The 21,077-nt window shown below is 37.9% G+C and overlaps 1 protein-coding gene across 2 annotated transcripts in view; it reads right to left on the bottom strand.

Annotated features, from left to right (window-relative positions):
* Positions 1-21,077, bottom strand: part of LOC105490728 (deleted in lymphocytic leukemia 7) — a 132,715-nt gene that overhangs the window by 77,751 nt on the left and 33,887 nt on the right. The window contains exon 2 of one of the 2 annotated variants that reach the window (XM_071081320.1): positions 229-5,493. The exons of the other annotated variant lie outside the window; for it this stretch is intronic. Coding sequence (XP_070937421.1) covers positions 5,395-5,493 — 99 coding nt within the window. The 3' untranslated portion in view covers positions 229-5,394. Of the gene's footprint in view, positions 1-228; positions 5,494-21,077 lie in introns of those variants that run through there. 2 annotated transcript variants of the gene reach the window in all.

Below are 21,077 nucleotides of genomic sequence, written 5' to 3'. Positions count from 1 at the left end.
CAGAACTAAACAGCAAGTCTTTCCACAAGTCTTTGTTTCCCAGAGCCATCTTTTTTCTTTCTTCTTTCTTTTTTCTTTTTTTTTTTTTTTGAGACAGAGTCTCGCTCTGTCGCCCAGGGTCAGTCTCGAACTCCTGGCCTCAAGTGATCCACCCGCCTCAGCCTCCCAAAGTGTTGAGATTACAGGCATGAACCACCACACCCGGCCTCCCAGAGCCATCTTGTCGCACGATTATTTGTGTGTCCATTACCATCAACATCTCTTTCTTTTGTTAAAAAAAAAAAAAGAAAAAAGATCTGAAGGGGGAGGGAGTTGTATGGGAGAGAAGTTTGTTTTCCTTCTCCCAAATCCTTTTATATTTTTTTCATGACACGATGTGGACTTTGAGGTGCCCTCTCAGGTCCGCAAGGATATCATGTGAACCAAAATAACACTCTCTATTTAAGGAGGCCCCTGACGCTTTTTCGTGTTATCTTTGAGGCATTCTCCGTGGAGTCGGACCATCATTCTTGTTCAGAGACAGCTCTGAAGAATCCTTGGTCTCTCTCACACGCTGGTAGAAAGGAGGCATGTCTGGGGAAAGTTTGGAACAGCCAAGCTGGGATGGTTAGTCTGTGGGATGCCGGGGGTGGGGGTTGGGCGGGGAATGTGCTGGCTGGGGTAGGAAGAGGACTCTGTTCAACCCAATGCTGTATAAACTATCAATAACCCCATTTTCCAGGTGAGACAATAGAAGCCAGTCAGGTTTCACGTAGAGATTAGTCATGGACGGTCTCTCTAGGGCCTGATGCATTCCAGAAGAAACAACCAGAGCGGAGGCTTTGTGCTCTTTAGAAAAAGGTGGTCCCTCCTCAAATTAAAAAGATAAAAGTTTAGCATGTTATTACCCAACTCACTTAGGCTATACCCAAGGAAAGCAGGAAAGCTGGCAGGGAAGGGGACACGGCTACGTTGTCTCGGAGCAGAATGAGGTGATTCTGGATGGTGACTTGTAAGAAGACCCAGTGGGAGAGGGGAGGGAGGGAGGGAGGGAGGACACAAAGGAAGAGTCCAGGGGCTTTAGCCCTGGGGTTTCAGTGCCAAAATTCACCATCCATGTATCCAACCTGTGGAGCTGTTAATCACACTCATTCAATCAACCTATGAACACCACCAGGTTCCAGGAGAAACCACTGCTGCATAGATGTGTCCCCTGGGTTTGGCTGGGCTCTTCTCTGAGCAATGTGCAGGGCCAGGCAGGGTTGTACACACGCAGGGGCACCTATGCTCTCTCCTGCTCACACACCCAATACCTGCCCAGTGCTCTCCCACCCACTCCACGCCCCTGATGGGAGGTGACCATGTGAGGTTCAGGGATGTGGGCAGTGAGACTTGGGCCTTCAGCAGCTGCAGGTGGGGGAGAAAAGCCAGCTTGGTGATCTTCTGGGGAGCAGTCGGGACAGGGTAGAGTAGGACACATGTGTATGTGTTGGTGACAGTGTGTACTTGTTCCAGGCCACTCTAGAAACATCCAGAATCTCCCCTTACCTAGGACATCACTCTGGAGACATCCCCATCTCCCCAGACCTCTCCCCCAGGCCAGCTTGCAGGGTTGGAGCCAAGTTTTGTGGAACCTAAAAATTACTCAAGTGAAGGACTCAATCTTTAAGGAAAAATCCTCCCAAAATTAGGAATACAAATTGGCCCGAATGTAAACATCTATTTAAAATGAGAAAAGAAACCACAGCAAATGACAGTTTTAAAGATCTGACAAATACCAAAAAAATCACAAGAACCAGAAATGTATTTTTATTAGTTAACAGCCTGACGCCTTTACATGTTTTCCACATTTTTTTGGCTGCTCTTTGATCACCTTTTCCTATGACAGTGATATTGTAACAGCATTTTTTTACACAAAGAAATAGAATTTAGCTTCAGGCTTTCCTTCCAAACTGAAAACTTACCACTTCACAACTTCTTGTTGGCAATGTTTTACATGTTTTTAGGACTGTTGTCAAATCTGGGGAAAACTCTATCAAGTTTCTCTCATACATGAGCTGTAGGATTTAAGGACTTTTCAAGTTTTCTTATATATTAACTCAATTTCTTATATATTAATGCCTAAATGTTCTTTAAATTGATAACACTCAGAACCAGTGTATTGTATATCCTATTGTAATGGTGAACATTAGTTTTCCATTTTCTTCATCGATGCCAGTATTTTGCGTCAAATCAGTAGGAATATCTTTTCAGTGTGCTCATGTGATTTAGTCTTCTTTTTAATTGAATTATCAAATAATCTAAGCATCTCCCCATTAGTTTTGTCCAACATTCCATCCTGGAAGATATTTTTACATAGGAAATATATTAGCTCAATAACTACAGAGAAGTGCCTGTGAGTCTCATAAACATACCTCACTAAACCCAAACAAAATGAATCCCCAATGAACTTCCCTTTAGCTATTCCCTAAAATGTCCAGTACCCCAGCACCACTCCACACAGATAGGAGTATGCTGGGGGAAGACAGATTGGGAAGAGACAGCAGTCCCAACTGACCGTCTTATTTTTCTTGGCCTGTTTTATCCTTCTACTGTCTCACTCTGCTTCTCTGTTCACTTCCAGGAGCTGAACTTAATCAGTCAAATTTAGCTCACACTTGTTAATGGTGCTTGCACACTGTTTTTTACATCATTCCATTGTTGATAAGGTGTCCAAGAACTGAATATGTTCTTTGGGTCCCCACTCAAATGTCACCTCCTTAGAAAGGCCTTCCTTAACCAATCAATTTAAGCCAGCCCTTTCCTCCCTACTTACTCTCTTCATATAGCTTAGTTTGTCTTCTGGTTTTTGGGTTTTCTTGCATTCTTTGCTCTTCTTTTTTTGTTTTTCAACTTTAATTTTAGAATTAGGGTGTACATGCACAGGTTCATTACAAATTATATTGTGTGATGCTGAGGTTTGGAACACAAATGAATTCATTACCCAAGTACTGAGTATAATACCCAATAGGTAGTTTTTTTCAACCCTTCCCTGAATCCCTCCTTCCCATTTCTAGTAGTTCTCAGTGTCTATTGTTCCTGTCTTTGTGTCCATATGTACCCAATGTTTAGCTTCCGCTTACAAGTGAGAACATGCAATATTTGGTTTTTTGCTTCCACATTAATTCACTTAGGATAATGATTTCCAGATGCACCCATGTTGCTGCAAAGGACATGATTTCATTCTTTCTTTTAATGACTGTGTAGTGTTCCATGGTATATATGTATCACATTTTAAAAATTCAATTCACTATTGATGGGCACCTGGGTTGATTCCATGCCATTGCTATTGTGAATAGTGCTGCAGTGAACATACAGGTGCATGTGTCTTTTTGGTAGAATGATTTATTTTCCTTTGGGTAGATACCCAGTAGTGAGATTGTTGGGTCAAATGATAGTTCAACTCTCATTTCTTTGAGAAATCTCCAAACTGCTCTCCACAGTGGCTGAACTAATTTACATTCTGACCAACAGTGTCTTAGTGTTCCCTTTTCTCTGCAGCATCACCAACATCTGCTGTTTTTTGACTTTTTAACAAAAGCGATTCTGACTGGTATGAAATATCTCATTATGGTTTTAATTTGCATGTTTCTGATGATTAGTGATGATGACTATTTTTTCCTATGTTTGTTGGCTGCTTGTACGTCTTCTTTTGAGAAGTGTCTGTTCATGTCCTTTGCCCACTTTTTAATGGGATTGTTTGTTTTTTGCTCATTGACTTATTTAAGTTCCTTATAGATTCTGGATAATAGGTCTTTGCCAGATGCCTAGTTAGTGAGTATTTTCTCCCATTCTGTAGAGTGTCTGTTTACTTCCTTGAGAGTTTCTCTTGCTGTGCAGAAGCTCTTTAGTTTAACTTGGACCCATTTGTCAATTTCTAGTTTTGTTGCAATTGCCTTTGAGGACTTAGTCATAAATTCTTTGCCAAGTCTGATATGGAGAAGCATTTTTCCTAGGTTCCTTCTAGGATTTTTAGAGGTTGAGGTCTTACATTTAAGTCTTTAATCCATCTTGAGTTAATTTTTGTATATGGTGGTAGGTAGGGGTGCAGTTTTATTCTTCTGCATATGGATAGACATGGTTTCGTTTTTGAACAACTTGTAAGTATTTGAAATCATCTAGTTGATTTATTTGTTTACTTGCTTATTGTTTACACTTTGACTTTCCCTTTGTATTCACCGCTGCATCCTAGCTTAACGATGCCCAGCCAATAACAGGTCAATAGATATTTGTTGAGTGAATGTGTTACACACCCCAGGCCCTTGTTGTAAGAGTTTACATTTTTTTAAAAAGTAGAGTAAAAAGACTTTTTTTTTTTTTTTAAACATGGAGTGTTTGGTCACAATAATGATGGTATTACAATCATTGTGACATTGAAATCCAGGTCATCAGAGCAGGATTATGTTCTCCATTTTACAAAAGGGGAAGCTGAAAAATTAACTTGCCCAAAGCCACACAGTTGAATTGGAGCCAAACTGGACATAGAATTCAGGGCTTCTGACTCCTATTCCTGTGTTCCACTTACTACTTCAGGCTGCCACTAGCATCTGGTGAAAATGTTTAATTTTTTTAATATGAGAATCATGGCTGACTAGCTACTTGTACTTGTGCTGTGTGTTGCAAGACATTGGTAGTTGTAGTAGATTTGTGTTCAAAAGAGAAGAGCAGGTGTTCTTTACATGCTCTCATCCAACCTCACAATAACCCTTGATGTAGGCATTATTGAGCAGTTCCTTTTAACTGAGGCTCAAATGATTAATTTGCTGAAGTTCACAATCAATGTTAAACACAGGATTTATACCCAGATTTCCTTCAAATGACTCTCATACACGAGATTAAAGATCCACATTTGGAAGCTGGCCGGCTAGGTTGGAAATTAAGTATATAGTTATCATACATGATAAAATAATAAAATTCTGTGATTATATATACATTATTATATAAATATGTATAATTATATATTATTACAACAAAATTATTTGGTGAAGGCTAGGCTGACATGTGATCTTCATCTAATTAAGAATTAAATATTCTATTACAGATGGGGTTGGCTTCAAAAAACACACAAAATGGCCCCAAGGTGTGAAATCCTTGGCTTGTTTTGGGAATTACCATGATAAACCAAAAGCTAGAGGTATACTAGCTCATATTATCTATAGGAGATCTATAAGTGCTTTCATAGAGAAGGGGCCAACCCTGGAAAAGTAGCCTCTGGTCAGGGGTCATATATTTTTTTGAGCCAAACAGATCCTCCTGGGCTCCAGCGGCCTCCTCCCCAACCTTACCTGTGAGATCAGGGATTATAGCAAAAGGACAGATGCAGATTCACCTTGAACTCATGTCCATGCATGTCTCCAGAGTGGTCCAGTATCTCACCTACTCTATCAGGCAGCAAATGCAGTTGATGATAAAGGGGAAGACAGTAGAAATGTAGCCCCTGACCTTGGTTCTCCTCATTGCAGCAAGTTCTATTCCCTGAGAGAGCAGTAGAGAGGATGTGAAAAAGGTAGACTGAGGTTAGATTGGGAAGGACATCATATGCCACAATAGGAGTATGACATTTATCCTGTTTTTCTTCAATATTTCTAAATTTAAACTGTACGTCAGATGGTTAAAATATTAAAATTCTCTACTTTGAATCATTCAATAATATATGTATGTTACACACATTTGTGTTTCTATTAAATTTATCAATAAACAGCAAATCTTATTTAATATTATTTTTATCAGCAAGCTAAAATGTTAACTCACACTGCGATATTTTTTAATAGCAAACTGCAGAACTGAGATTAGGTACATAAACTGGAAATTGAAGATAATTAGTTTGATTCATATTAATGATCTCTACTCACTCATTTTTCTATCCTTGTAGTTTAAAAAATAGGACTGCAAATATGTTAGGGCAATTGAGTCAGAGTATGATTTCTCTTATGCATCAGTAGACACTTTTGGCCTAAAAGTTTTAGGAACTATGTACTTTTCATAGTAAAAGTTATACAGTTGTGACTCAGTTTACCATTGCTCACCAGTATCTGTTTTCCCTTTTTTCTCAGCATACCACCAGGATATATATAATAGTCCCCCCTTATCTGAGGGAGCTGTGTTCCAAGGCCACTAGTGGATGCCTGAAACCCTTAGAGTACTGAACTCTATATATTCTATGTTTTTTCCTATACATACATACCTATGATAAAGTTTAACTTATAAATCAGACACAGTAACAGATTAATAATAACTAATAATAAAATGGAACAATTATAACAATATGCCAGCATCACTAGTCTTATGCTTTGGGGCCATTATTAAGTAAAATAAGGGTTACTTGAACATAAGCACTGTGATCCCACAACAGTCAATCTGATAACCAAGAAGGCCTCCAAGTGACTCACAGGGGAGGAGCCTCTATAGTGCAAATCTGCTAGGCCAAGGGAGGGTGCACGTCCTGGGGTGGGCCTTGGCAGGATGGTGTTAGATTTCATCATGCTACTCAGAATGGCATGCAATTTAAAATTTATGAATTGTTCATTTCTACAATCTTCCATTTAATCTTTTTGAGCTGCAGCTGACCACAGTTAACAAAAAAACTCGGAAACTGAAACCAGTTATAAGTGGGAACTACTGTATTCCAATTAGAAGTGGTCATGTGACTCCACTCCCATTCAGTCAAGTGACTGAGCTCTGGCCAATGGAATGTGAAAGGAAGTGAGGTGCACTACTTCCAGGCCTGCTTATGAAAACCTCTTATGTCCAATCCTTGCTCTTCCATCACCCTCTGATTGAACAGTGTTTTATGAAGACCCTAATAAGAGCAGATTCATCAGATAGAAGGAAAACGCATCCCTGAGCAACCACGTAGAGTGGATGCCAACACCCCATCTGACTTGCATTGAACTGTATTGTGAGAAAGAAGTAAAATGTTTTGTGTTAAACTATTACAAATGTGGGGTTGTTTGTTAATGCAGTTAACATTCTCTAACTAATACATGGAATAAAATGTGCTATAGACAAGCAGAAGGAAAATTCTGCAATTGACAATGGAGATGTATCACGGGTTTTGAAACAGACTTGATGCACGATCAGGTTTGAGAAGATGTAAGATCCAAACGTGGAGTACACTGAATGGAGTTGGTTGTTCTGGGACAAATAGGGTAAGAACGTGAGTGCAGAGAGTAGGTCTAGAACCTGGATTCAACCCAGGGGAAGCAGTTGGCATGAAAAAGCGTGCTGGGATTCATCCTCCAGGAAACTGGGGCTCAGTGGTAAGAATCACAGCCTGGAGTCCAAGGCAGGAAGCTCAGTCACTGAGGGAGTAGGACATAAGGGAGGAAACTCAGCCAAAGTCAATCTTGAGAGAAATCTAATATTTTTCTGGAACGTGCTATTATAATAAGGGTTCCAGACACGGGAGCCTTCTATTGCACTTTAAAGCTTCAATCACTAAGCAGCACGTACAAGAAGTGGTTTTTCTTTACAAGCCTTTACATTTTAAAGAAGAATCAGAAACATTTTTTAAGTAGGACTAGGAAATGGAAAAAGAGTAGGTGTTAGTTTCTTCATTGTGATGTTTAAAAGCATTCTTGTGTTTTGGTAGGTCTTGACCTCCATGGCAATTGTTTATTCTCATGGCAGGAAAGTATATGAAAAGATTAAGGGTGTTTTCCTGCTTAGATCTTTAGGCATATAACTAAGGAAAATGGACAGAGATGTGGATTCACTTATACGCTTGCAAAATACGGAGTACACTCAATATCCCTTTGGGGGTCACATATTTTATCTTGCCTGAAAGTTATTATTTGTTCATTCACTCAACAAGTATAGAGCTCAGATTCTGTGCTCCCAAATCTGCCAGAATCTAATGGGGGCCACAGAGGAATTGTAAGAATGTATTATTGTCCTCTAGTATTAGGAACATTCTTCATTTAGCAAATGTTGATTTAACCCCTCTTCTGGATCACACTGTTTTGGCTCAGGGAAACCTATTAACTAAAGAGTTCACAGTCTAACAGATGGATAGACGAAGAATCAAGCAATTGTACAGAAGAGGAGATTTCAGAGTGCCATTATGATAAGTGGCACCACCAAATAGGCCTGGTTCACATGCCATTCTGCAGGTGGTATGCCATTTTGGACACCTTGATGGCAGTTGTCTATTCAATCTACCTAGTTCTGCAACCACTCGTTAATATTCATAATATGATAACTAAGGAAGTCACTGAAAGTAACCTAACCCACACGAAATGAAATGTATATTTACCACTCATTCAAAATAAATAGCACATATATGTGTACAACACAATGTGGGTGGCACATTCACAAACCTGACTACAAACTCAGTTGTGCAAAAATTAGACTTTTAATATTTTTGGTTATTTAATTTATAAGTTAAGTTCCCTTTATCCAGTGGGACATACACTGACACCTAGCAATTTGTGATGCCATAGACGTTCAAGGTGGCATGGGGACAGGGCTAGGAGTCCAATACATTTAGTCCTTTCTCACCTGATGATGCCAGCTCCCATTGTTCCATCTCTCTGAGTCTCCACCCACGATCCTTAAATCATGTGTGCAGGGCCTTGTCCAGCCTGGGGACTCTTTGTACTATATTTGGGCCATTCTTGAGTTCATGCGAACTATTTGGGTGCTCACAACATGCAATGAGGCAAGAGAAGCTCTCTAAGGCTGTCCAGGTCTCGTGTCAACCTCCAGGCCACTCTAGAAATGATAAGCAGGACAATTCTGCTGGTCACTCCCTACATCAGAGTGCTGGAACCTCGAGGAGACCGTCAAAGCACTAGTTCACACAGTCATTGCTCCTGGAGCTTTCTGTATTCTGGAACCCTGGTTCTCCCTAGCTCTTGGGACCCACACACCTGTGTGGGCCTCCTTCTCTCCTCACTCCAGCTGCAGAAAAGGCATGCCACTGTCCAGGGCTTCTTGCTTCTCCTCCAACTCTCCTCTTTCACCCAAGCTGGAGAAGCTTTATCTTTCTCCCGGAAGTGAGGATCTTTGCTCTGAATTTTCCCTGCCTTTCCGTGGGGTATGTTTTTGAAACCTCCAAAGCCAGAGCAGGGCCCCTATTCTCTGCTTTTGATTAATACATCCTCTCCCTGAGTCAGTTAACCACAAACAATGAGCTTTGCCTCGGTTGGGGTAGGGCAGTGGACTGGTGAAGAAGTAACAGTTTTATCCTCCTACACACATGCACACATATATGCATATTACAACCTTCAAATAACACAGAGATAATCACAATCTGGACTCACTGCAAGCCCTTCTTCATTAATGCATTGATACAATCCTCAACAGAAATGGCCGTGTAAAACACCCTGGCCTTGTTCCTGTGTGGATTCTTGTATTATATTGCATTTCACAGGTCTGTGTTATTTGCTGATCCTGTTCTGTATTCCACTTGGGTCCATGTCTCACCTTCACTCCAGCAGGTTGGTCAGATTAGTAACTAACTGCCTTGTAGCAAAGTGATTTTTATACAGACAATTGTCTCTCTCTGCAATTGTAAAAAGCTTTGACATTGTAGTTTAGATTCTAAACTCTAGATCCTTTAATAACAGCATTTCTGTAGCACCAGCAGTTTCCATTCCTAGTTGCTACCGTAGCAGGTCTCGAGCCAATGCAGAAACTTAGTGGGTCTGCCTTAAAATGGACTCTACAAGATGACTGCTACAAAATATCTTTTACTCTCTTCACTATTATGAAGGGAGTGGTATTATATTAGGACCCTCTTGTTTGTGGGCATCAATTACAACTTTCTATTTAGATACTTCTCTTTCCTCTGCTTATGTTGGAGTCTTTTACTCTGTGATTACTAACTGTATTGCATTATCTTCATTCTCTCAATAGCAACAGTACAAGTTTTAGATTATCTGTCCCCTGCATTGCTGAAGATTTACTGTGTAGCTCCTGGATGTCCACATATATGTGTGCAGACACTAACAAATTGTACACAGAACTCTGGGGGTATGGAGAAGGGAATGATTAATTTTGCCTGTGAAAAAAGGATTAGCAAGGGGCATCGAAGGCTTCATGCGGGAGATGACATTTGAACTAAGTTTGCAGAATAAATAGAATTTCAGCATGTGGGTACGATGCCTCTACTGGGGGTGGCAGATTAAGAAAGCACAAAGAAAGGAGTGTGACAGATAGAAAATAGTATGAGAAAGGGCACCGGAGAATTAAAGCTCATGGTATGAAAAGGACAGAGGTAGCATCTGGAAGTTAAAGCACCTGGTACTTGTATCAGAAGACTCCTGTCTATGGCTAATGCTCAGCCTGGTTGACTGAGTGTAAAAAATAGATTTAAAATATTCAAAAATACCAACAAAATGTAAAACAGAATACCAAATTCAGAAAGTGGGAAAGCACCCCTTCCCCTTCAGTTTCAAAAAATACACTTTGTGTATCTGAGCTTTGAACAGGAACCACACCCTGAGGAATGAAGAGGCCTCCTCATTAAGGATAATTTTAAGTTACTAATTGCTACCTACACCCCCTGGCATTAAACAAACAGAGCTGCCTTCACTCCTCCCGGGCTGCCCTTTGAGGAAGAACATAAGCATCTAAAAATAGAACTGCAGGGGCTTTCCCACACATTAAAACTTCTGCCCATCCTCCCCTCCAGCCAAATCACGTTAATCATGATGAAGACCAAAATAATAGTGCTGAATGAATGTCCAGGAGCTTAAGTATTTGATTTGGACAAATACTCTGCTTAGTGCTTTATACCCTAAATCCTCAAATTGTGGAGAGGAAGCTTGTGGCCCTTAAGGAGAAGAGAGAGGCAAGCTGAAGAAAGTGCAGAGATTTCAACGGCCTCTTGGACTTTTCTGTCTCCTTATGTTTTCCTGGTGTTCCAGTGGTTAGTTTTGCAGCATACAATGCTAGTCTCTTCCCTCACACTTTCTGTTTCCCCATGTGTGTTAATCTAGAGATTAATAAGAAATGCCCACTCTGAGAGTGACCACTAGCAAGCCAGCAATGGGGTAGACTCTCAATTTGGAATGAATGTTTGAAGAGCCTTTTCAAATTTCATAGAAATGAGGATTGTGACCGTACAAAAAAAGATGTTGTCTACAAGAAGATCCCTTTACTCTTGGGAAGCAAATTTAGCTGTCCACTTCTTGCTTTTAATAACTCGCATAGCTAATAAAGAGACCAACATGCTCATCTTGGATCCCAGTGCCTCTCGGCGGAGAGGAATTTGGGAAGGGAGTTGGTTTGAAAGGCAAAGTGAGCTCTTAGTAGCTGAAGCTGCATAACTACACTGTTACCCCTCCATCTACCTGCTCCCAGTGCAGCAACCCTTCCTGAGGTCTCTTCAGATGTTTTCAGCTACTTCAGGTGACCATTCTTTAGCAGCACGGAGCTGCTGCTCATACTTGGAAGTGTCATCAGCCCCACATTTTCATTTTTGAGTATCCCTTTTCTGAGCAGAGACCGGTCTACTGTGGCAACAGAATGCATCCAGTTAAGGCAAGAGATTGACGACTCAACACTGACCTCCACTGGTTGGCATGGAAATACCTAATCCCTTTCCTTCAATGCCTTGGCCATTTTCACGGCGTGCACAGGGAGCCCTCAGCACCTTGCACTGCAATGTTGGTTGAGATTTTACATGAGTTTAAATTACCTTCCTAGGAGCATATATATAGATTCTGGAAAACTCTGATCCAACATTGAGACCTCAGCGCGCCCTTGTACCACCACAAACCACAACATCATTTTGTTTACACCAAATTATGGAGTTCAAAATTGAATTCATGAGAATCCGAGAAATCTATGTCAATCTGTTTCCATGGTGGTGTTATTAATGACTATTCAATTGCCAATAGATTTATGATTACCTTTTAAATGCCTCAAACTCCAATTGGCCATTGTAACCCCATTTTCAATTGGTATAATAATCTTGCCTGCCGAGAATCTGTGCCAGATGCTGTGTTGCCAATGCCTTAGTTGTCTGGAGGTGGGTAAGGAAGGCCCGCTTGGATCAGTGCCACTAAAGGTGGGCTGTGATTCTCCTCATGGGGTAGTCAGGACTTGGAACCAGCCAGGATTTCAGGAGAGATACAAGGCAAAATGAACAAGGGAGCCTCTATACGCTAAAAAAAATAATAATAATAAAAATAAAAATAATTTTAAAAAGCACAAGCCCATTAGTTTTCCAGGAACAGGCCTGATGCAGTTTAATCCAGAGTAGCCTCTGAGGAACTGGGCACTTGTTGGTTTCAGTAGAAACCCAACTGATGCTTCTCCACCCAGGAAGGTACAATCAAGTTCAGAGAGCAATTGGTGAAAGAGATTATGATTTGGAAATACCTGCCATTTGGTTCCACTAAACAGAGTAGGTCAGAAAGAAAGTACTAAGCAAAACCATTTAATTAGTGCTCCTGACTCTCAAGAAAGCTGGAGCCAAAAATGAAACTCTTAGGTAGCAAACCTGTGTTCTTCATCTTGGTGTCTTCATTTAGAACGCAACAGTGTCTATGTCAACAGCTATGTTGAGAAATATCAAGCAGAAATGAAGAAAATGCAATATATATCAAAAATTGAATAAAATTTTCTCCATGGTGGTTTTCGTTGTTTCGATGCCCTCAAAAACACATTTAAATATTTTATTTAATTTTGAGTAGGTCATACATATTCAGGGTACTAAACTTGGATGGCACAAAAGGATATACACTGAAGAGTAACTCTACCTCTTATCTCTGTCACAGAGACAACCAGTTCCCCTCACAGGAGGCAACCTCAATTACTAATTACATATGGATATCGCCAGACACGTTTTATATGTCTGTACATGTGTGTATCATACATGTACAAGTACTTTTTTACATAGTTGGGACCACAAAATGTATACTTATCTGTGCCTTGTCTTTTTATCCACATAACAATACAGCTTAAATAGGCTTCTACATTATTACATAATATATTTTCTTATTACTTTTTATAACATGGCACTTCACTGTGTGATGTTTCATAATTTATTTAGCCTATTCCCTATTGGTAACATTTAGGCAGTTTCAAATTTTTACATTTATAGCCAATATCTTAATAGGTCATTGGTACATAAATCATTTCACACATTTGCAAATACATCTGTAGGAAACATTACTCAAATTGGAATTCCTAGGTCAAAGGTATGTGCATTTGTCATTTTGATAGATATTGACAAATTTCCCTCAACTAAGATTGTACAAATTTGTAGTTTAACCATCAGTGTGTGAAGTGACTCACTCTCCCCTTCCTCATGGACTCAGCATGTCATAAAATGTGTGATCATTGTCAATCTGATATGAAATAGTATTTTCTGATAATTTAACTTGAAATTCTCTCAACTTTAGTGAATTAATAATGCTTTGCCCTTTTTTATTAGGCTGTTAGACATTTTCTTATTGATATATGATAATTCCTTCTATATTAGAATATTCTATATTAATAAAATTAACCCATTAAAGTGTGTCAAATATGGTAGCCACCAGCCCATGTGGCTCTTGAACACTTGAAATGTGGCTAGTTCCAATCGTGATGCACAGTGATTATAAAATACACACCAGATTTCTTGGGAAAAAAAGGAATAGAAATATCTCATTTATAATATTTTATATTGATTTCTTATTGAAATAAAATTATTTCAGATATGCCAAGTTAAATAAAATGTATTATGAAAATTAATTTCTTTAATTAAAGAAAAAAGTGATGCATTTCTTTAAAAACAACCACTTCTTTTTACTTTTTACACTAACTACTAGAAAATTTAGAATTGCAAGTGTGGCTTACATTGTATTTCCATTGACAGTGCTAGTCTACCATGTGAGCTGCAAATTTTTTGCCCAATTTATTTTTATATTGTCAGATTCATCAGTTTTTTGTTATGGCTTCTGAGATTTGTAATGGACTTAGAGAGGTCTTCCTTACTGCAATACTTTTAAAACTTTTCCACGGCGGGTCCTAGTATTTTTTTATTTTTATTAACATAGAAATCTTTGATTCATCAGGAAATCATTTTGATGTAAGGTCTGAGGTTATAATCCAACATTAATTTTTTAGAGGGCCAGAATAAACAGCATTGATTGATTTCAACCTTTTCCCACTAATTGAAGTGTCATCACATCCTAAATATTTTAATGTCAGGTAGGGCTAGTACCATGTATTTTCTATTTTTTTCCCTGAATTTTCCTGGTTACTCTTGCTTGTTTTTTCCTTTACATGAACTTTAGAATCATGTATAGACTCCCAAATTTTTTGATATTCTTATAGGAACTATTAAATGTTTACATTTTTTTAGAGAGAATTGAAAATTGTCTGATACTGAGTTTCTCTCACCAATAATATATTTCTATATCTGTTCAAGTGTTCTTTTGTGTCCACAAGAGACATTGTAAAGTTGTTTGTTTTATGGGTTTTTGTTGTTGTTGTTGTTGTTTTAAGACAGTCTCACTCTGTCACCCAGGCTGAAGTGTGGAGTGCAGTGGCATGATTTCGGCTCACTGCCATCTCTGCCTCCTGGGTTCAAGTGATTCTCCTGCCTCAGCCTCCTGAGTAGCTGCGACCACAGGCATGCACACCATACCCAGCTATTTTTTTTGTATTTTTATTAGAGATGGTATTTCACCATGTTGGCCAGGCTGGTCTCGAACTCCTGACCTCAGGTGATCTGCCAGCCTCGGCCTCTGAAAGTGCTGGGATTGCAGGTATGAGCCACCATGTCCAGCTGGTTGAAGATTTCTTTACATAAGTTTTCACATCTGACAAATTTATTCTAAATATTTTCTAGTGATATTGCTATAAAAAATGAAGTCTTTTCTTCTATTATGCCTTCTTTTATTTTAATATAAGAAGGATGATGATTGTATATATTTACTTTATAACCAAAGACCTAACTGACTTCTACTATTGTTTCTAATATTTTTTTTTCAGTTGGCTCACTTTTTATATAATCAAATTTTTACTTTTATAATCTACAAGCAATTATGATTTGTCTTTTTTTTTTCCAATTTGTATACATTTTATTTCTCTCTTGTAAAACTGCATTGCTTAGGACATCTAGATCAATGTCTATGAATAGTTGTGGTAGTAGACATTCTTGTCTTGTTCCTGACATTAATATAAATATTTCTGAGTTTCCTTATAGATTATAGCACTAGATTTTATATTGAGATTAGCATATTGCACTAGGTTAAGGAAGTATCTACCAGCATTTATTGATAGTTTTGTTTTGTTGTTTATTTGCTTGTTCGTAAGAATGGATGTTGGAGTTTATCAAATGTCTCTCAGCATCTAGAAACATGACTTTTAATCTATTAGTGTGGTAGAAATATATTAATAGATTTCCTAATGTTGAACCATCCTTGCATTCTAGAATAAATAGAATTGCTCATGGTGTGTTAGTTTTTTAATGTGTAACTGGATTTTGTTTAATAATGCTTTATATTCATAATTTTTGTGTAATAATCCTAACAGTTATTGTTTTATTGTTTTGGTTTTCTTCTTCAAGAACACCAATTATGCATATGTTTGATTTTTTTTATATTTCATATCTGTCATATAACCCTTTTAAATATCTTGTCTATTTATTCTTTTTATTCATTTTTTTCTAATTCTGTCTTCCGCATCTCTAGCCATGCTTTCAGCAATGCCCAATCTTCTTTGTACAGTTTCCAATTTAACTTTCATTTCTCTGATATTTTTATTTGTTTTTCCCTTAACTTCCCAGCCATGTATTGCCAGTACATGTTTAATTTACTTATGTTGTTTTGTGATTGTTTCTTATGAAATTGCATAGAAGTGATTTTACTCATTTTTTAAAATTCAAAAAATACTTTTGGTCACAATTTTTATCTGCCTCGTAAGACATTTTAGTAGTGTCTATTTCTTGATTGCCACTCTATTTTCTTCTTTCTTCACTCTTTTTTCCTCCTTCTTTTAATATCTTTCTGTGGATCTTACACTGACTCCTTTTTGATTACTCAAACAGTGGAGTAAGTTTTTCCAGAATCAGTGATTTTTAAAAGGTTCTGTGACAGAGGTATGGGTCATGTTCCAGATAATGGGAATTTTTCTTATGAAAAAGGGCTGAATTTATAAGTTAGTTATTTTCACCTTTATTTTTCTCCAACCAATGGACATCAGAAGCGTTGAGTCATTCGCAAAGCAAAGTCTCCACTCACACACAAACAGACTGCTTCAAGCAAGTATGGCTTTTTCCTACCGTTTCTCATTCTGCTTTGCCACCTTTCTTTTTTCTAGAAACCTCACCACTTTGAGGCCCAGGGAAGCATTCACTCAAGCTGATACACCCTTATTGCTAGAGAACAAATACCAGCAAACTATAGCCCATTGGCCAGCTTTCTGTTTTTATAAGTAAAGTTTTATTGGAATATAGATATGCCCATTTGTTTATTATACATGGTTGCTTCAGCACTACAATGGCAGAATTGGATAGTTATGGCAGAGACCATATGACCCAGAAATCCTAAAATATTTACTATTTGGTTGTATAGGAAGCAGTTTGCTGTCCTTTATTGTAAAAACCTCCATTTACATTTGAGTATATATCACATAGAATTGTGCTTTTATGACTTTCTTGAAGTTCAGAATCCACAGGCATCTTCACTCTGGCACTTCCTATGTCCTATGTCACTAAGTCTTCTCTCTCTCTCTTATTTTAAAACTCTCTGTTGTTTCCTACTTTTACAAAGGATAAGCTTTGCATTACTGTTTTTCTTGATTCCCTTGATGTTTTGGTTGATTTTTCTGAGATGTGAATAAGAAAATACTCACTTAGCTCTGCATGTTAAAATTGGAAATCCTCAAATAATATTCCAAGAAATTGTTTTTTATTTTCATCTTTGGTTGGTTGTTTTTTGACCATTGGATAGAGATCTTAGCATACTAAATATCTTTATCCTAAATATATATAGATTTTCTCTCCTTAATTTAATGAGTTTATGACTTCTGCAATTCTTTTAGTGATTATTTAGTTCTCAATGAAGAACATAAACACAACTTTAAAAAAATATGTATTAGTAACGAAAAATTTGTTTTATATTTTCTATTGCCCTAAATTCTGACTCATGTTAGGCAGTTCAGAGTAATATTTAGTACTTGAAACTTCACAAGTAATTATGAATAAATATGTGCTATAAATATTAAAAAATAGGAGCAATCTCAACTTTATCCTGACATTTTTCTGCTAAGACTTATTTAGTTACATACTGGGCTTATTTTAAAATTTAACCAAAATTATTGGATATTTAATTATGTTTTTACCCAGAAATGTGTATTTTAAAATAAAGTGTAATTCCAGTTGTATTTATACTATTTCAGAAATCTGTAATCCCAGCTACTTGGGAGGCTGAGGCAGGAGAATTGCTTGAGCCTGGGAGGTGGGAGGTTGCAATGAGCAGAGATCACACCATTGCACTCCAGCTTGGGTGACAGAGCTAGACTCCCTCTCAAAAAAAAAAAAAAAAGTCTGTCTGCTCCTCTGCCTTTTGTTTTCCTACCTTTAAGAGTAGTCTGCCTCTGCAAACTTTAGGAAAGTACTAAAATTAAGTGTGTTAAATGGTGTTGATATATATAAAAATTAATTTTTAAAGAGAATTTAGATTGCTATCTTTAAATTTTTAAATAAATTTTATAAAACATAAGTATTTCCTAATCACTAATAGGTTTTAATGAGCTTTAGTAGATGAGCAGAAATATCAGAGATATAAAATGATACTGTCCCAGCTTCCTTAAGTAGCTTTCTATTATTTCTGAGAATCCTGCTTTATTCTCTTTCTTGAATTCATGTATGGCATTTAAAATCTCTTAAAGATGGTCATCAAAAACAAACAAATTTTTTAAAAGATGGTATTTGACATCTCCCCTCCCTCCTCCTGCTTCTCTCAAGCACCAGAATCCAGGTACCACTATCTACAAAGCCTTTTCCCAGACACAAATTTAATGTTTGAGTGTTGAGGTTTCTGTTTAGTTTTTCTTTTTTTTTTTTTTTTTTTAAAAAAAGGTAATGTATTATCCTACGCCATGATACTGAGGTTTTGACTGAGAAATTGTGAAGTCAAAAGTAAAGTGTAGGAATTCCTTACTGAACATTTCAAGAACTTTGAAAGGCTATTGTAACAGGAAGAAAGAGGGAAAATATGTTTCAGTAGGAGACCTTCTCACCTCTTTACTCATAAGCCAGCCTGGGCATCATATGACTTTGTCAGACTGCAACTTACTGTTTTCCACTTTCAGGGGAGTGACAAGTGCTATAATAGAGTTCTCCAGTCTGAGGAGGTCAATGAAAGCTTCTCAGAGGAGATGATGCCTGGTTAAAGGGACTTTCTTTCTAAGAAAAGGGATCAGCATGTGCAAAGACAAAGAGGCATAAGGACTGACTAGTGGGTCATGGCAATGAGACATTTACTGCTAACCTCCAAGAGAAGACTTTCATTGAACGAGAGGAAGATCTACACTACTAATGATCAAACTGTGAGTGTTTTAGCTTTGTAGACTTATCAGGAACTTGGGAGATCAAGAAGACAGGATCAAACAGCAAATGGAGCTTTATCAGAAATGAAGAAAAGCATTTCTCCACAGTCCTAAGCTAAACCCTTTCTGCTAGTCCCAGTTCTTATATGTGCATCAAGGCAAAAAAGTATTAATCAGGAACAGGAATGTTTGATTGCTCATTGCTCATTCAAATTTGAAAGAAGAAGCTTCCATGCTTCTAACCTTCCCTGGTGGGGCCATAACATTATCAATCGATATCAAGTCTGGCATATCATTGGCTGTCACTATCCAGTGAGTATCTGAGGCAGCTGAAAGAAATTGAGGCATCCATGTAAGAATATTCATGTTCTATCATTATTTACTTAAATATGTAATATACCAAGATCTGTTAGACATATTTAAGTATATATACTTACAAAAAGTAGCAAGTGTTTCTAGAAGAAATGTACTTGAATATAATCGCTGTGTAATCACTGTAAGAACAGAGTTCTGTATCTATCCTGTACATGCTTGTCTGTAGTACCTGGAGCAGATACTGCTCCATGTGTTGAGTGAATGGATGAATAAATAGATAAAAGGAAGATCCTCCAACTATGAAGTTTCTTCTTTTCTTCTGCTGCTGTTGAGTAGATGAGGGTGCCAAGAAATAAGACAGAATGCCAGGAGGAAGAACAAATTTGGGGTGGAAAGGATGACTGATTTATAAATTAGGTTTAGGAGTCAAGAGTTATGCTCTAGCAATTGGGTATAGTAGACGGTATTCAAATAAGAAATTGCTGATATTCTTGCAAACTGAGCTTTTCTATAAAATCATGAGTTTATAATTCTTCCTTTATTTCAGAAGAAAAAAAAAAAAAGAAAGGTCAATTGGAACCAAAAGAGAAATTAAAAAGCCACAGAGAGAAACAAGTATGGTGTCCTGGGGTGCATTTTAAGTAAGAAGGTACTTAAGCAAAATCACTGTCTTGAGGACATTTTCTTAAATAGGATCAATTACCAGTGTCCCAGTCAATTCCACATGTCAAGAAGCTTGTCTACCTAGTTGACTGACCCAGGCCTAAAAATGATAATAGCAACTTGGTGGAGTCAGCTAAAGCTTGACAACCTTTCCTCACCAACTGGCAGCCCCATAGGACATATTAATCACCGCAGTTTTTACCTTGTACCAGATATTTAGAAAGTAAAACCGAAGAAATTTATTTCCATGTGTTTCAGTTGAAATAAAGAGACGTTTCACTCAATCTATTCCAGAAAATATAGCCACTTTGGGACTGAACATTTGTTTCCATCTTAGCCCAATGGCAATCACATTAGGGACATTGTATGCATTTGGGGTGATAAAAATTGAGCTGTGGTCTAACCTATTGCATAATTTTCATTCTAAAATTACTTGATGCTGGACATAATGACCCCATCAGTCAACCTATCATCTGGCTAGTTAAATGAAGTAAGAAAATAACCTCAGCTGGTCTCAGAGGAGTGGGAATTCAACTGCCTGAGGGGTTGAGATTTCCTGAGAGTTTGTTCTAGATCTCTGTTGGGTCAGCCAGCATGCAATCTTACCTTCAGTCTCCATGGAAAAGCCCATTCAGGCCAAGAGAGAAGCCGCTTTAGATGAAGCCTGTAACCCAAGATGGAAACACTTAACCAGGCCAAAAACACTTTTTTCTTTTTGGTGGATCCAGTGCACAGTGATTGTTCCTAATTAGGAGGTCTAACTTGAAAAGTTCCCCCCAAATGCCAGGAGAAAGTTCTCCTTAAGTGTCTTTGCAAAAAGGATACAGTGGGGCAGAAAGTCAGTATTGATTTAAGGAACACAGCTGCATAAACAATGTTCGTTCACTACAAGAAGAAAATTTATAGTATTTGTCAGGGAAAAGTAAACATGTTAGGGACTCTGTTTGTGACACGGTGTCACACATGATCCTTTGAGCCGGCAGGGACAAGAACAGATCAACAACAGAAGCAGCTTTCTCATGATTCTTGGGGCAGCACTTTTTTTTTTTTTATCATAACCCATTTTCTGCTTCATATTTTAAGAGGACATTACATTCAGACCATTGATATGTCTGTGGATGTTGGGGAAAGAGGAAACTAGAGTGATGCGTCCTCTACCATACTCATTCTCTATAGTTTCTGGAAAAGAAATTCTGAAAAACAATGCTAAAAAGCTAAATTCTCTTATGAACTTCAGTGGTTGTAGGCATTCACTCCTGAAGTTATTTTTCCCCCAGGTTTGGGATTTGGCCCAGCCTCACAGAAATGTTTTCCAGACTTTAAATTTCATGGAGAGTTAAAATTGGTTTTAAACCCAATACAGAGTTTCCATCTTTTAATTTTACAAAGAAAGGTCATCTAAACAAAACAAAATGTTTTTACAATCTATTATTACCTTCGCTTTCTATAAGAAATGAATGTTTTAATATCAAAAGGGAAAGGCAAGAAAAGCAAGGATAAAAATCTCAACATAAAGGATAAAGCCCAATCCTTCTCATTTAGCTATTGAAAGTTGAAGACTATGTCGGTAAGTGACCCTGGTCCACAGA

Source organism: Macaca nemestrina, chromosome 16 (assembly GCF_043159975.1).
Source record: "Macaca nemestrina isolate mMacNem1 chromosome 16, mMacNem.hap1, whole genome shotgun sequence".
Lineage (NCBI taxonomy): Eukaryota > Metazoa > Chordata > Mammalia > Primates > Cercopithecidae > Macaca > Macaca nemestrina.
Note: the sequence above shows the minus strand (reverse complement) of the source record. Positions and strands in the feature narration are given on the sequence as shown.